The sequence below is a fragment of the Furipterus horrens genome, unplaced genomic scaffold, assembly GCF_987537825.1.
Source record: "Furipterus horrens unplaced genomic scaffold, mFurHor1.1.pri manual_scaffold_17, whole genome shotgun sequence".
In the NCBI taxonomy this organism is placed as follows: domain Eukaryota; kingdom Metazoa; phylum Chordata; class Mammalia; order Chiroptera; family Furipteridae; genus Furipterus; species Furipterus horrens.
The window spans coordinates 22267184-22281102 of record NW_028327187.1 but is presented as its reverse complement, the minus strand read 5'-3'; the positions used below and the strand labels follow the sequence as shown (position 1 = coordinate 22281102).

General features: G+C 41.8%; 1 protein-coding gene across 1 annotated transcript in view; it reads left to right on the top strand.

The window, feature by feature from the left end:
• The first annotated feature begins 8892 nt into the window (after positions 1-8892).
• Positions 8893-13919, top strand: part of SLC9A6 (solute carrier family 9 member A6) — a 51068-nt gene continuing 46041 nt past the window's right edge. Inside the window, exon 1 of the mRNA XM_090264691.1 lies at positions 8893-9253. Within this exon, the coding sequence (XP_090120817.1) occupies positions 8926-9253 (328 nt within the window). The 5' untranslated portion in view covers positions 8893-8925. The remainder of the gene's footprint in view (positions 9254-13919) is intronic.

The following is a 13919-nucleotide window of genomic DNA, read 5'->3' as shown; positions in this document are numbered from 1 at the left end:
AGAGAGAGAAAACATCAATATGAGAGAGAAACATCGATTGGCTGCCTCCTGCCCTCCTGCACGTGCCCCAACCAGAGATCAAACCTGAAACCTAGGCATGTGCCTTGGTAGGGAATTGAACTGGCAGCCTCATCAGTTATGGGAGGATACTCCAACCAACTGAGCCACATGGGTCAGGGCTGGAGTGAGACTTTAATTGTCTTATCTGTGGATTCCAACCTGAAGGGTAAGCCAAGGTATTCTATTCATTGTTACAATTACCACAGACTGTACCATTCAAATAAGTACCTTGGGTCCACTCATACACTGGTCAAGGTTAATCCCAAAGGTGCAAGGCATATTTAATGGTAGCACTGTTTTCATGGATTCTTAGACCAAGAGTCACACCTCATGAGAAAGAGCATTTAAATTCCTAGGTGACTCCAGAAGTGCCTTCAGTTTTCCAAAAGAAACTAAAGTTATTTTCCATATACACAGTGGATAAATGATGTGATGTTATTAAAGGTGAGGATAATGATTTTTAAAGTATTTCCTAACCAGATGTTATTTATGAAGACTCATTTCCCTAGGATGGTCAATTGAATAGAGAAACCACTGCAATTATAGAATTGTCTTCAAGTTAATTAACTTTGTCGCATGCCACGCATCTAGACAAGTAGCTTTGTACACCACTCATCCATGTCTCCATTTCCCACACATATTCTCCTTTCATCTAGCACATTCTTTCCTTTCCTAGTTGTTAAAAACTCCATGTCTCTAGGAATGCATTCCTGACTATGATAGGTATCTATGAAAGGTTCGTATTTATCATGGGTACTAAATCTTTCTTCAAGCTATTTATTACAACCTCCCTGGGTAACAAATTCTAGAAGTTTACTATCTTCTGGGAAAGCTAGGATTTTCAATATTTATATTGAAATTGCATCCAGTTAATATTTTTCTTTACAAAAGTGGTGTGTGCTCAGTGTAAAACATTCAAACAATGATACAATCTATTCCTCTTAAAGTATTAAGTAGTGCCTTGGTATTTTGAGTTTTGAATCTTAGTAAACAAAACTGTGGTTACTTTATTTATATCTTTAAGATTTGTTTGCTGGAAGATACATACTACTGTGGTTAAAAGCATATACACTAGAATCAGACTGGGTTTGAATCCTGGCTTCTCCTTTACTGCCTCTGAGACTTTGGACAAGTTACTTAACTTCCCTGTGCCTCAGTTTCCCGCATCTGTAAAACAGGGATAATAACATTGCTTACCTGATAAAATCATTGTCAGGATTGAGATGACTCATGTAAACTATTTAGAATAATCTCACACACAGTGAGCACTCAATAACTGCTAACCATCATTATCATTGCTGTTGTTGCTGCTGTTGACTCTCCTAGCTGTTTTTCCAGACTGAAGAGTTTTCTTATCCTTCAGTCTTTCTTTAAACATTCGTTGATTTTTCACTTTGATTATTTTAATTGCTCTCCGCTGGAGCATTTCCAGATTTACTAATATCTCTCTTGGGGTTTCATTACCACACCTGCACGAAGTATTCCAGGTTACTTGTCTGAGGTTAATGTGATTATTCATTTCAAAAAGTCTTGATACCAAAATGACACAGAACATATTATTTGCTTTTATTTCTCTTCTTTTTTAGCACATTGGATTGCTATGTTTAGGAAATACACTGAAATCTCCAGCATAATTATGCTGGGTTCTGATAGTTGTGACCTAGACTTTGTTCTATTTCTTGAATATAGGCATTCCCTAATACTACTGGCCTTCTATTTCTACCCTCTCTCCTTTGGGAGAGGGTTGTTGGAATAAATCCGGGAAGAGGTAGGAAGGAGGTGATGATGGAATGCAGAGTACAGACTGAGGCATAAGTTTCATAAGGGAATAGGAAACACCTGTTACACGGAGGCTAGAGGGGAGGAAGAAAGGATAGGCATTAATGGGATATATAAGTAGGTTGCAGGGTAAGGAAGGTGACCACTTTCTTGAGGACCTTGTTTTTCCCAGTGAAAAAGGAGGCAAGGTTTGAATTCCAGGTGACTTGTCTGTGTGGGAATGGAAGTCACTCAGGGTGATGGCAGGGTTAGGATGGGGGTGAGCCAGAGGAAAAGAGGGAGGTGTGAACCAGATGCCCAAGCCCTCCATAAATGTGTGGGAGTGGTCAGGAAGTCATGAGATAACAGCAGTAAGAACAGGAGAAGTTGTTCAAGCTTCAATGAAGGGTGGAGAAGTAATGTACTTGGAAGAACAATGGGGAGTGAGTGGAGTGTCAACTCCCCCTTCAGGCCACATGATACAGGGTGTGAGTTCTTTGGAGTATGTGTGTGTGGGGGAGTGGAGTGGTGAGGAAATGAGCAGCCTCCAATTGAAACAGCTTCAGAGCATGTGATGTTCTGGGTGAAATTCAGGTACCAGTAAAAGGAGAAGATGGAGGGAGCATCCGTGCAGCAACTGATAGGGTTAGGTAGTTAGTTCATAATGGAGGGCATTCCAGAGAGCACACGACAAGGATTGGCAGGAAGGGAAGTAGTAAGAGGAGAAACTGAAAGGTGAAAGTCAGAAGCTTTAGCAGTGTTGAGTTGAGAGAGAAGTATATTCTGAGGGAAGATGAAGGCTCATGGGGAATAACCCACTTGGTAGAGTTATTGTCATCTCAAGATTCCTCCTGGCATTCTGTTGTAAAGAGGTTGCTGAGGGGTGCATACTAAGCTTCTTGGGTCATATAAACAGAGGTAGAGTCTAGGACTTGAAGACTTGGGATGAAAAGTGGTTTTGTGCTGAGGCAAAACAGCCTTGAATTGGGTGGTTAGGTCTGAAGAAGCAGGTATACTCCTTTGCTAGTCTTCTGGGGTGACCATGATAGGTCTGGGGGGGGCAGTGGGAGACTGAGAAGGATCCTCATGTGGGGTTCTTGCCTTTACAAAGTCCAGCCCAGTGTGAATATGGCAGTATGGTTAGGCTGCAGTCAGGGTATAGGGAACAGGAAGCCATGAGGTTTCTTGAGAAGGCAAAGACAGACCTAGGTACTAAGAGCAGAGAATAAGCTCGTAGTTACTGGAACAGTTCCTGACCCAATTTGGACTTGAATACTGGTCTAAAGAGCTGGTTGGTGGGAATGAATCTACACCAGGACAGGTTGGTGTTGCCTGAATGTTACTTGTTTAAGGCAGAAGGTTATATGTCCGTGAAATGAGTATGTTTGAGAATCATGAATTCTAGGCAGAATGATAGGAATTGGGTTAATAGTAGTACCATTGGTGGTATGAAAATTTTGAGGAAGAATACATGTTTGTAGGGAAAAATAATGAACTAACTTAAAAAAACATTTTAGCCCTGGCTGGTGTGGCTCAGTGGATTAAGTGTGGCCTGTGAACCGAAGTGTCACCAGTTCGATTCCCAGTCAGGGCACACATCTGGGTTGTGGACCAGGTCCCCACATTGGGGACTTGCAAGAGGCAACCATTGGATGCTTCTCTCACACATTGATGTTTCTCTCCCTCTCTTCCCCTCTCTCTAAAAAGAAATAAATAAATAAAGTTAAAATAATATTTAAAAACATTTTTAGTTTTTGAGATTGGTGGGAGCCAGAACAGGATATGTATACACTATCCAACAGGTAGAGGCCTGAAGGGAGAGTGGCAGGTCAGGGCTTGGGATTTGTAGTTCATTCATGTGGAGGTACAAAATGAATGTCTAGACGGAACAAAAAGCCCACACAGGCTAAGGAGTGATCTGAGAAGTATGGGGAAAATAGGAATCCACTGTTCTGAGATAAGAACTGTGAAAATTCTGGTGAGGTTGAGAGGCTAAGAACAGAGAAAATATTCTCTGAGGAAGAGAGATGAAAAATGGTGTCAAAGGTGACTTCTGTAAACTGATGGTCGTGCGTCCCAATTCAACACCAACAGGAATCCCCAATTTGGGGTGCACGGAAGGAAATTATTCAGTTCAAACAGCTCAACTGTGATAACAGCATGGCTGTGGAAGAGCTCAGTAGTGTTACAGCTTAATTATAAATGTGCAGCACGCTGTGAGGCCCGCCCTGTGGCAAGGTCCCTCTCTGGCTAGATTGCTCACCTGGGCTGCCACTGGCTCCTCCAGCCAGGTGACTTCCCCCGCTTGGGAAACACAGCCTTAGTAGGAAAAGAGAACTGCATTCTCACGAACAGAGGGGAGCTGTCTTATAGCTAGAGAAGTTCATGCCCTTTGCCTCTGATTGGTCCATCCTCATGCAAATGAGGACTCCAGATCCTCACAGTTAGATCCAAAAGCACTGTCCTGATTAGTCAGAGTGGAGCCATTCTGATTGGTTGGTGAAGATGCTAATGAGGATACAGCTGCACAGCTTGGATTGGTCAGGAATGGCTCAGTTCTGTGGCCGAAATATGATTCCAGGAACTCCTTTGTAATGGTTGGCTCAGCCTGCAAAAACACAGTGCAGGCAAGCAGTTCAGTACAAATGGCAGGTGGCTTTCATGGAGAGGCCCATGTTTAGAAACAGATGATAAGCTCTTTTTTTGAATTTGAACCCTGTTAGCCCCCAGTAGTCCTTCTTGGCAGGTATGTTCTTTCTCAGGTGTGGGGAACCGCTCCTTGTGGTTTCTGGAATTGTAGCCCAAGCCGTGAGTTAGCCCTCCACCCCACCCCGGGAGGCCTTTAATTCTCAGCAGAAAACCAAAATGCTCTGCGGCAGACAGGACCAAAGGTCACTCAGAGGGTTCCCATGGTAATTGGACTTAAAGACTACATATTATGCTTTATAGCTTGCTCAGCTTTTCTTATCTCTTAGTTAACTATAAACGATCTGTAGCTAAAAATGTATGAAGCCTTGAATCTGATGTCAACATGGCATCAGGATGCTTAGCGGACCCTGACACAGAGTGGTCACTGTGTTCTCTATATTGATATCTATAATCAGTAACTGTCAACTGTAACCCAAGTGTCTGAAAGCTTATTGATGATTCATAAGTCTTAACCTTGTATCTCCCGAATTCCCTCCTCAATAAAAGGCACGGGAGACGAAAGTTCTGCACTCTCCTCCACTAGAGAGATTAGCCACCTCCCATTCCCCCCAGACAAAATACAGTGTCCTGGATAAATTTGTTCCACCGTTGTCCTGAAACCTCTGCTGGACAGGGAGTTTCCAACCAAGCCGGGGTGTTGGAGGCAGCTCAGTCTCACACAGGGTCAACAGTTCTGAGCTAGGGGAAGTTAGCTTTGAGACAGCAGGAAACCCATTTATTATGGAAACTCTCAGAAAAGTGACAATAGAGGGAATGTATCTCAACATAATAAAGACCATACATGACAAACCCACAGATAACATTATACTCAATGGGGAAAAACTAAAAGCAAATATCTTAAAATTCAGAAACAGACAGGGTTGTCCACTTTCCCCACTCTTATTCAATATAGTATTGGACATTCTAGCCACAGCATTCAGACAAGAAGAAAAAATAAATGGCATCCAATTTGGAAAGGAAGAAGCAAAATGTGTATTTGCAGATGACATGATACTGTATATAGAGAACCCTAAAGATTCCACCAAAAACCTACTAAAGAAATTAAAGTAGAAGGATACAAAATAAAATCCAGCAATAGGTTGCACTTTTATTCACCAATAATGAACTACCAGAAAGAAAAACTAAGACAACAATCCCATTTACAATTGCATCAATAAAATAAAATACCTAGGAGTAAGTTTAACCAAGGAGGCAAAAGACATGCACTCAGAAAATTATAAGACACTGAAGAAAGAAATTGAAGAAGATATAGATAAATGGAAGCACACACCATGCAAATGGATAGGAAGAATTAACATTGTTAAGATGTCTATACTATTAAAAGCAATCTATAGATTAAATGCAATTCCTATCAAAATACTAATGGCTTATTTCACATAATTAGAACAAAATAATCCAAAAATTTATGTGGAACCACAATAGACCCGAATAGCCATAGCAATCTTGAGAGAGAAGAATAAAGTTGTAGGTATCGTCCCACCTGATATCAAACTATATTACAAAGCTATAATAATCAAAACAGCATGGCTGTCATAAAAACAGATCTATAGACAATGGAATAGAACCCAGAGCCAAGTAATAAACCCACACCTATATGGTCAAATACCCTGGCTGGTTTGGCTCAGTGGATTGAGCGTCGGCCTGCGAGCTAAGTGTCGCTGGTTCGATCTTCGAGTCAGGGCACATCAGAGAAGGAAAACTCTGACTCCAAAAAACCTCCGCTGCCTTGCGGCATACCTCTTCAGGGGAAAGGCTAAGGGAGTAAATAAACCCCGACAGAAAATCCGGAGCCGGAGTCCCTAAGGCGGTTTGACGTTGTAGTCAACACCGGCAACTCCTGCGGCGCACCTGAAGCCAAGCTGTATTGACTCCGTCTTTCCCTTGGACCCTTCAGCTGCGAAGAGAGGGGGGGTCTGCTGCATGGGCAACAGCAGACCCTCCATATCACCCTGCCCAGGCTCTGTAGCTTCAGCTTCACTGGAGAGGACACTCCAGCGTCATCGCAAGATGTCGATTCAACACGGGAGGAGACAGATACCGTGTCACTCCCGAGTCGGACTGCACAACCATTCTCGGCGGTGCAGATAGACTCTTAAGAAGCTACACCATCGTCTCTCGAGACGGATGGCTGCCAACAATATGGTCAATTAATATTTGACAAAGGAGACAAGAACATACAACGAGATAAAGAGAGTCTATTCAATAAATAGTGTTGGGAAAATTGGACAGACACATGCAAAAACAATGAAACTAGTCTACCTTCTTACATCATATACAAGAATAAACTCAAAATATATTAAAGATTTACAGATGTAAAACTCAAAACCATAAAACTCTTCTAAGACATTGGCATAAAATCTTGAACATTTCTCTTAGTAATATTTTTTTCTGCTATATCTCCTCAGGCAAAGGAAACAAAAGAAAACTAAACAAATGGGACTACATCAAACTAAAAAAATTTTTGCACAGCAAAGAAAACCATCAACAAAGAAAAAGATAACCCGCTGAATGGGAGAACATATTCACCAATGATAACATCCGATAATGGGTTAATGTCCAAAATTTATAAAGAACTCATATAACTCAACACCAAAAAAAAAAAACAAGAAAAAATCCAGTAAAAAATGCACAAATGACCTAAATAGACACTTCTCCAAAAAAGATATACAGATGGCCAATAGACATATGAAAAGATGGTCAATGTCACTAATCATCAGAGAAATGCAAATTAAAACCAAAATGAGATATCACCTCACACCTGTCAGAATGGCTATCATCAATACATCAACAAACAACAAGTGCTGGTGAGGATGTGGAGAAAAGGGCACCTTTGTGCACTGTTGGTGGGAATGCAGATTGGCACAGTCACTATGGAAAACAGTATGGAGGTTTCTCAAAAAATTAAAAATGGAACTGTCTTATGGCTCAGTGATTCCACTTCTGGGTATATATCCTAAGAACTACTCAAAACTCTAATTTGAAATAATATATGTACCCCATGTTCATTGCAGTGTTATTTGCAATAACCAAGCTGTGGAAGCAAGCAAGTGCCCATCAATAGAAAAGTGGATAAAAATGTAGTGGTATATATGTACAGTGGAATATTACTTGGCCATAAAAAAGAATGAAATCTTACCACTTGCAACAGCATGGGTGAATGTAGAGGGTTTTATGCCAAGTGAAATAACCCAGACAGTGAAAGACAAATACCATATGATTTAACTTGTATGTGGAATGTAAAGAACAATATAAATGAACAAACCAAACAGGAACAGACTCAGATCAGAGAAGAGACTGATGGTTGCTAGAAGCGAGAGGGGTTGGGAGCCTGGGTGGAAAAGGTGAAGGTATTGAAAAGTACAGATTGGTAGTTACGAAATAGTCATGGGGATGTGAAGTGCAGCATAAAAATATAGTCAGTCATATAATAACTATGTACGGTGCCAGGTGGGTACTGGAAATATTGGGGGGGTGAACACTCCATAAAGTATATGATTGTCTAACCACTATGCTGTACACCTGAAAATAATACAAAATGATATTGAATGTGTACCGTAATTAAAAAATAAAATAATTAAGTTAATTTTAAAAATACAGCAGTAAATAGGAGAAACAGAGAAAGAGAGACCAGGCCACACCAAAAAGGCTTTCTTGGGTTAGGAAGGGAAGTAAGGTGAGTGTTTGGAGCATGGATAGATTTGAGCACAAATTGCATGAACTTTCTTTGAGAGATTGATGAGTTTCTCATTACAGGTTCCCAATGTGGGAGATGAATTATATCAGGTGTTTACATGTAAATAAACACAAACATACAGACACACATAATACTTGACTTTGAGTCCATTCTTTTATGGACTACTATAACATTGTTTTTGTTTGTTTTTTCCCAATGAGGACAGAACAAGGAGAATTCGATTTAAATTACAGAGATGGAGATTTAGGCCACTCCCAAGGGGACAATTCCTCATCCTGTTAAGAGACACTGGGGGACAATACCGAGATGGGTTATGAAAGATGGATTCCCCTTGAGAGCTCTAAGAATAGGATCAAAGTAGGCCTAGCGCAATCTGCCGCTGCTTGATTATGCTGAGCCGAGATTTCTTTTCCAGAAGGCAGTGAGCTAGATTCGACGTCCTTTCATTCCCTGGCAGCGTCGTAGTGTGCTTGTCCGGTGCTGGGAGGAGCTGGTGAGGAAGGAGCCTGACAGAAGGGCAAAAGGATCAGGCCGAGCAAGCTCAGTGTCGTGGCCCCTTTAAGAGCGGGTAGGGTGGTGGCGGCGGCGGCAGCGCGCACTCCTCCGGCTTCTCTGGTGCCCCGCCCCCTTCCCGTGAGCCTTAGGGGCGTGGTCCGATCGCGGACGGCGCCGGGTGTAGAGAGGGGTAGGGGGCGGGGGGAATCATGGCTCCGCGCGGCTGGCTGCGGTCGCCCCTCCGCCGCGCTGTTGGCGGCGGCGGTCCTCGGGCCCAGAGGCTCAGGCGGCCGCTCTGGTTGCTCCTTGCAATGGGCGTCTTTGGCTGGGCCAGGGCTTCGGACGGCGCTGGCAGTGCGACAAGAGCCATGGACGAGGAGATCGTGTCCGAGAAGCAAGCTGAAGAGAGTCACCGGCAGGACAGTGCCAATCTGCTCATCTTCATCGTGCTGCTCACCCTCACCATTCTCACTATCTGGCTCTTCAAGCACCGCCGGGCCCGCTTCCTTCACGAAACCGGCCTGGCTATGATTTATGGCAAGTGCCTCACCCCGACGTCCGCCTCTGTCGCTCCCCCTTCCTCTGCCCGCGGGCTGCTTGGGCTCCTCTTCTGGCCCTGCCAGGCCTATGTTGAGTTCCTCTTCTGATTCCTCTCATTTTTAGCCTCTTACTCTCCCCCGTACTCGTTTCTCTTCCTCGCCTCCCTTTTTTATGCTACGCTCCCTGTTTCTCTGCCTCATCCCATTTCCTCCTTAGCCTCGCACCCCATTTTGCCTTCTTCGCGCCGCCCTTTCCTCTGTCTCTCCACACCTTTTTTTTTACTCCGACTCACCCCTTTTTTCTTCTGCACTCCCCTGCCTCTGCCTTCCAAGCTTGGGACCCGGGATTGAAGACAGGAAGAGAGTGGGTGCGGTGTCTCGGATTGGGCTGGAGACTGGGGGAGGGGAAGACAACCTAGCGATCTATTTCTCTGGCGTGGCAGTTTGTTTAGGGTCCATTGAAGCTGCAGTAGTATCTCTACTGCTCGGAACCTGGCGTTCTTTTGGAGCCAGAGTCCACCTTTACCCATCACCCAGTTCTTGCTGTGCCGTGTCGTCTCCTGGTGGAGAATGAAGACTCTCTTGTAGCCCAAGTAAAAACCCGATCGTGAAAGAAGCTAAAGAAGGCTTAGGCATTTTTAATGACGTTGTAGGGTATTGTGCTATGTTTGTAAAATCTGATATGCATATTCATATGGTTGGCCCTTCCAGTTCAAGCGTACGGAAGAGAGGACAGGAAAGAGTTAAAGATCTTCCAGAGGTGTGTTGTACTATAGGATAAGGACGGTTCAGCCAAGCAGTAATTAGGAACACCGCACATATGCAGTATGACTTGCTGGCGGCATATGGTTATTGATAGATCATTGAATAAATGGCTTCAGTTTTTTGTGTCTTGGTGTAGTATTTTTTTTTTAGGTTATTTATTTATTTATTTATAATTTTTGCTCACCAGGGGAGCCTGGCAAATAAAACTACAGGCTCAGAGGCATTTTGGCCTCTGCTGGGGCCTCATAAGAGCAAAAGATGCACATTGCTGACTGTCTTAATCTAAGAAGTCTGTGAGGGTGGATATGGCTGAAGAGCTTACGGAGGACAAACAGTTCTTTCTGGGCAGTACATTGGTGAGATTATCTTCATTTTGGAACAGGCTTAAATTGATGACCTTATTGAGCTTTGTTTCTCAGACTTGCAGATAGGTAGAAGAGGCCTTGACACGAAAAGATATTTCCCAATGTACAGCTCCTACGCACCCACCCACCCACCCTTTTCCAGTGAGTATAGACTTCTGGAATGTGCATCTCAAGGGTAGCAAGGAAGGATAGTTGTGTGCATCAAGGCAATGGGTGAACTAAGGCTTATTTTTCATTTGTAAGGCAATACAATTCTGAGCCGTGTGCAAAATATCTCTTCCTAGGATTCTTAATTTGTAGATATATTAGATGGTTTTCATATTTGATAACTCTTGCATTTTATTTGTAGCACCCCTTAAGCTAAATTGGCTGCATAGGTATGTGCATCTCTATGTAATTTCTCTGGAAAAGTGTGTGATTTATTAACTTTCCTCAACAAAATTTCCTAATCAGCTTACTATGTTTTATGCACAGAAAATAACAAATAAATATAAGATCCCTGCCTTCAAGGAACTTAGCCTTCTTGGGTAGACAGGTCATATAAAGAAAATTCTGTTAAATGCAAATGAGTATTATAGTGTTAAGATAAGGAACCTACTACATAGAAACCTCTTTCCTATAGAGATAGTATGACATCGTGGTTAAAGGTGCAAGGCTTTAGACCAGAGGTCTGGAAATTTTTTTCTATAAAGGGCCAGTTAGTAAGCATTGTCAACTCTATGGGTCACATAGGTCTCTTTGTCTCTGTTGCACTTTCTTCTTTGTTTTTTGTTTTCCTCTTTTTACAAACCTTTAGAATGTAAAAATTGTTCTTAGCTCTTGGGCCATATAAAAGCAGACTGTCACCATAGTTTGCCAACCCCCGCTTTAGAGTCAGACCTAGGTTCCTGTCTCACTGTTCCAATAGCTCTTTGTGATCTTAGGCAAGTCCCTTGACCTCATGCACAATCATGTATGAATTGGGAACAATGATAGTAGGATTATTGTGAGGAAGAAGTGTTTTTAGCTTAGTACCTGATTCCTAAGTAAATACTCAAATTATAGCTGTGATACCATTATTATTGCTATTGTAACTGCATTTTCTCAGGTTTGGCCCAGAACAGTTCTTTTAATTGTTCAGTCTTGTAAGAGGCAAACATTATTTTTTAAACAATCAAATAGAGACTTAGACTTGCCCTGAACATATTTGCTCTTTGGTAGTTGATATCATTAACCTCTCCTACTTCTTGGGCAGAAGTTGAAGAGTAGGATTACTAATTGCATTTCCTGATGTTTCTAAGTTAATAAAAAATAATGGGGCACCTTAGTGCTAGTATTTTGTGAAGGAAAAACAAGGGTATCTCTTGTGGAATATAAAGTGGAAGAGTGGTTGATTTGTCACAACGTAGCATTCTTTAGACTATCCCATTTTCTTAGTATGGGCAGTTGGGGCTTTGGATGAACAGCCTCGTGACTAACTCCTGAGTCCAGTTTGAGAATAGATGGGTTTGAGTCAAAGTAGTTTCAGTGCCATGGAAATCAACATTTTCTAATCCTAATTACTATGCCATTTACCTTTTCTTATGACTCTTATACTGTCCTGGCTATTATGGTAATATATGATTTTTAAGACCTTTATTTTTCAGCAACTTTCAAGTGAAAAGGCTTCTTCTGGGAACGTCCAGACCTATAAGATTCAGCCCACTGATGATTTTATTTCTGTGATGTTCGTTTAGCTACCTAAATCCTGGGAAATGCTTTTAAATATAAGCCTCTTCTTTATCTTTTTGAGACGCAAGGGTAAAAAAAAAGTTGTCAGTGTAGTCAGTTCCTACAATGTCAAAGCACCTGAGTGTTTTGTTCATTGGGCTAGTTTGCATGAGAAGCTTAAAAGTGAGTCGCAGGTAATAAATATTGTCAGGGTAGTTGATTGGATCTGAAAAGTGATCACTCACTGCAGTGTGCTTACAGATAGTATAAAAAGCAAGACAGGGAAGAAATATTTGTTTTACCTTAAACTTACAGCATCCAGAGTCCTATGCTTAATTAATGTGGTTAATAATTATTTATTAAGTGCCTTAGCTGTATGAGCTCTTGGAAATGCAGGTGTAAGTCATTATTCCTAGGTTTTTCATTATTCTAGTCATTACTGGATTCTAAGTTACAAAGCACCTACAATCTAGTGACTTAGTAGATAATGTTTATTGGACATTACAATGTGTTAGACACTGGTAGGTGCTATACAGGTACCACTTCATCTAAACCTCATAACAACCCTGTGAGGTAGATACTAATATCTTCCCCATTTTACAGATGAGGAAATTGGGGCACAGAAAGGATAAATGACCTGCCTGGAGTCACATAACTTGTAAGTATTGAGCCAGGATTCAAACCCCATCACTCTGGCTCAAAAGCATCATTCCCTTAGTTCCTAGCCACATTGCCTCATGTTGAAACAATAAAACAGAACTGTGAAGACAAAACAGATTAGTATTATGATCAGCTATGTTTGAGGAAACTGAGGTTCACTGAGGGATTATTTACCTTACAGTCACAGACTAGAACTTGATGGAGCCATAATTCATACATCTTTCTGATTCCAAACTTGTGCTTTTACTCCTACACCATACTATACTAAATTTTGTGAGATGAAATAAGTAGGGAGGTGATACTTAAAGTTGTAAGGGTTTTAAAAATTTTTATTTTATTTATTGATTTTAGAGAGAGAGAGGACAGGAGGGATGGAGGGAATGAGAGAGAGAGAGAGCGAGCGAGCGAGCATTGATTTGTTGTCCCACTTAGTTATGCACTCATTGGTTGATTCTTGTATGTGCCCTGACCAGGGATCAAACCCACAACCTTGGTGAATTGGGAGGACACTCTAACCATCTGAGCTACCTGGCCAGGGCTAAAGTTAAGGGGTTTTGGAGGTGGATTTGGAGGGAGGGGTAAGAGAGAATGTAGACCTAAACCACTGGAGAAGTTAGTGCCGACATGAGAGCGGGGAGATGATTAGAAAATTATAGTGTCTTCAGAAAGAGGAAACCCAGATTTCAATTCTGTCTTTGTCACTTAATGCCAAATAATTTTGGGCAGATCATTTATCACCATTTTATAGATGAGCAAATAATGACTGAGAGATTTATAATAGTATCTTATTTCATAAGGTTATGAGGATCAAATGATATTTGCAGTGACAGTGCTTGCTTTGGCAGCGCATATACTGATATTTGCAGTGACAGTTCAGATGGTATTGACTCAAGGTCCCAGGTGAAAGGATTCTCTTGTAAAAAGGTTGATCCTTCCTGAGAGGAAGCTCAAGAGAAATGAGCTCATATTGAGATTGAGAGACTGGGACTTGAGGCAGTTTATATCAAATGGACTCCAGCTTCTCAGAAACACAGGCAGTGAGATTGAGGACTTGAGGAGGAGAAAGTTTGGAGGACCTGTAGGAGACAAATAGATGAATTAAACACATGTAAAACTAACCAGAGGTCAGCAAAAGCCTTGACTTTTTTGGCGTATCTTGAATTTCAATGAACTTTTAAGACAATC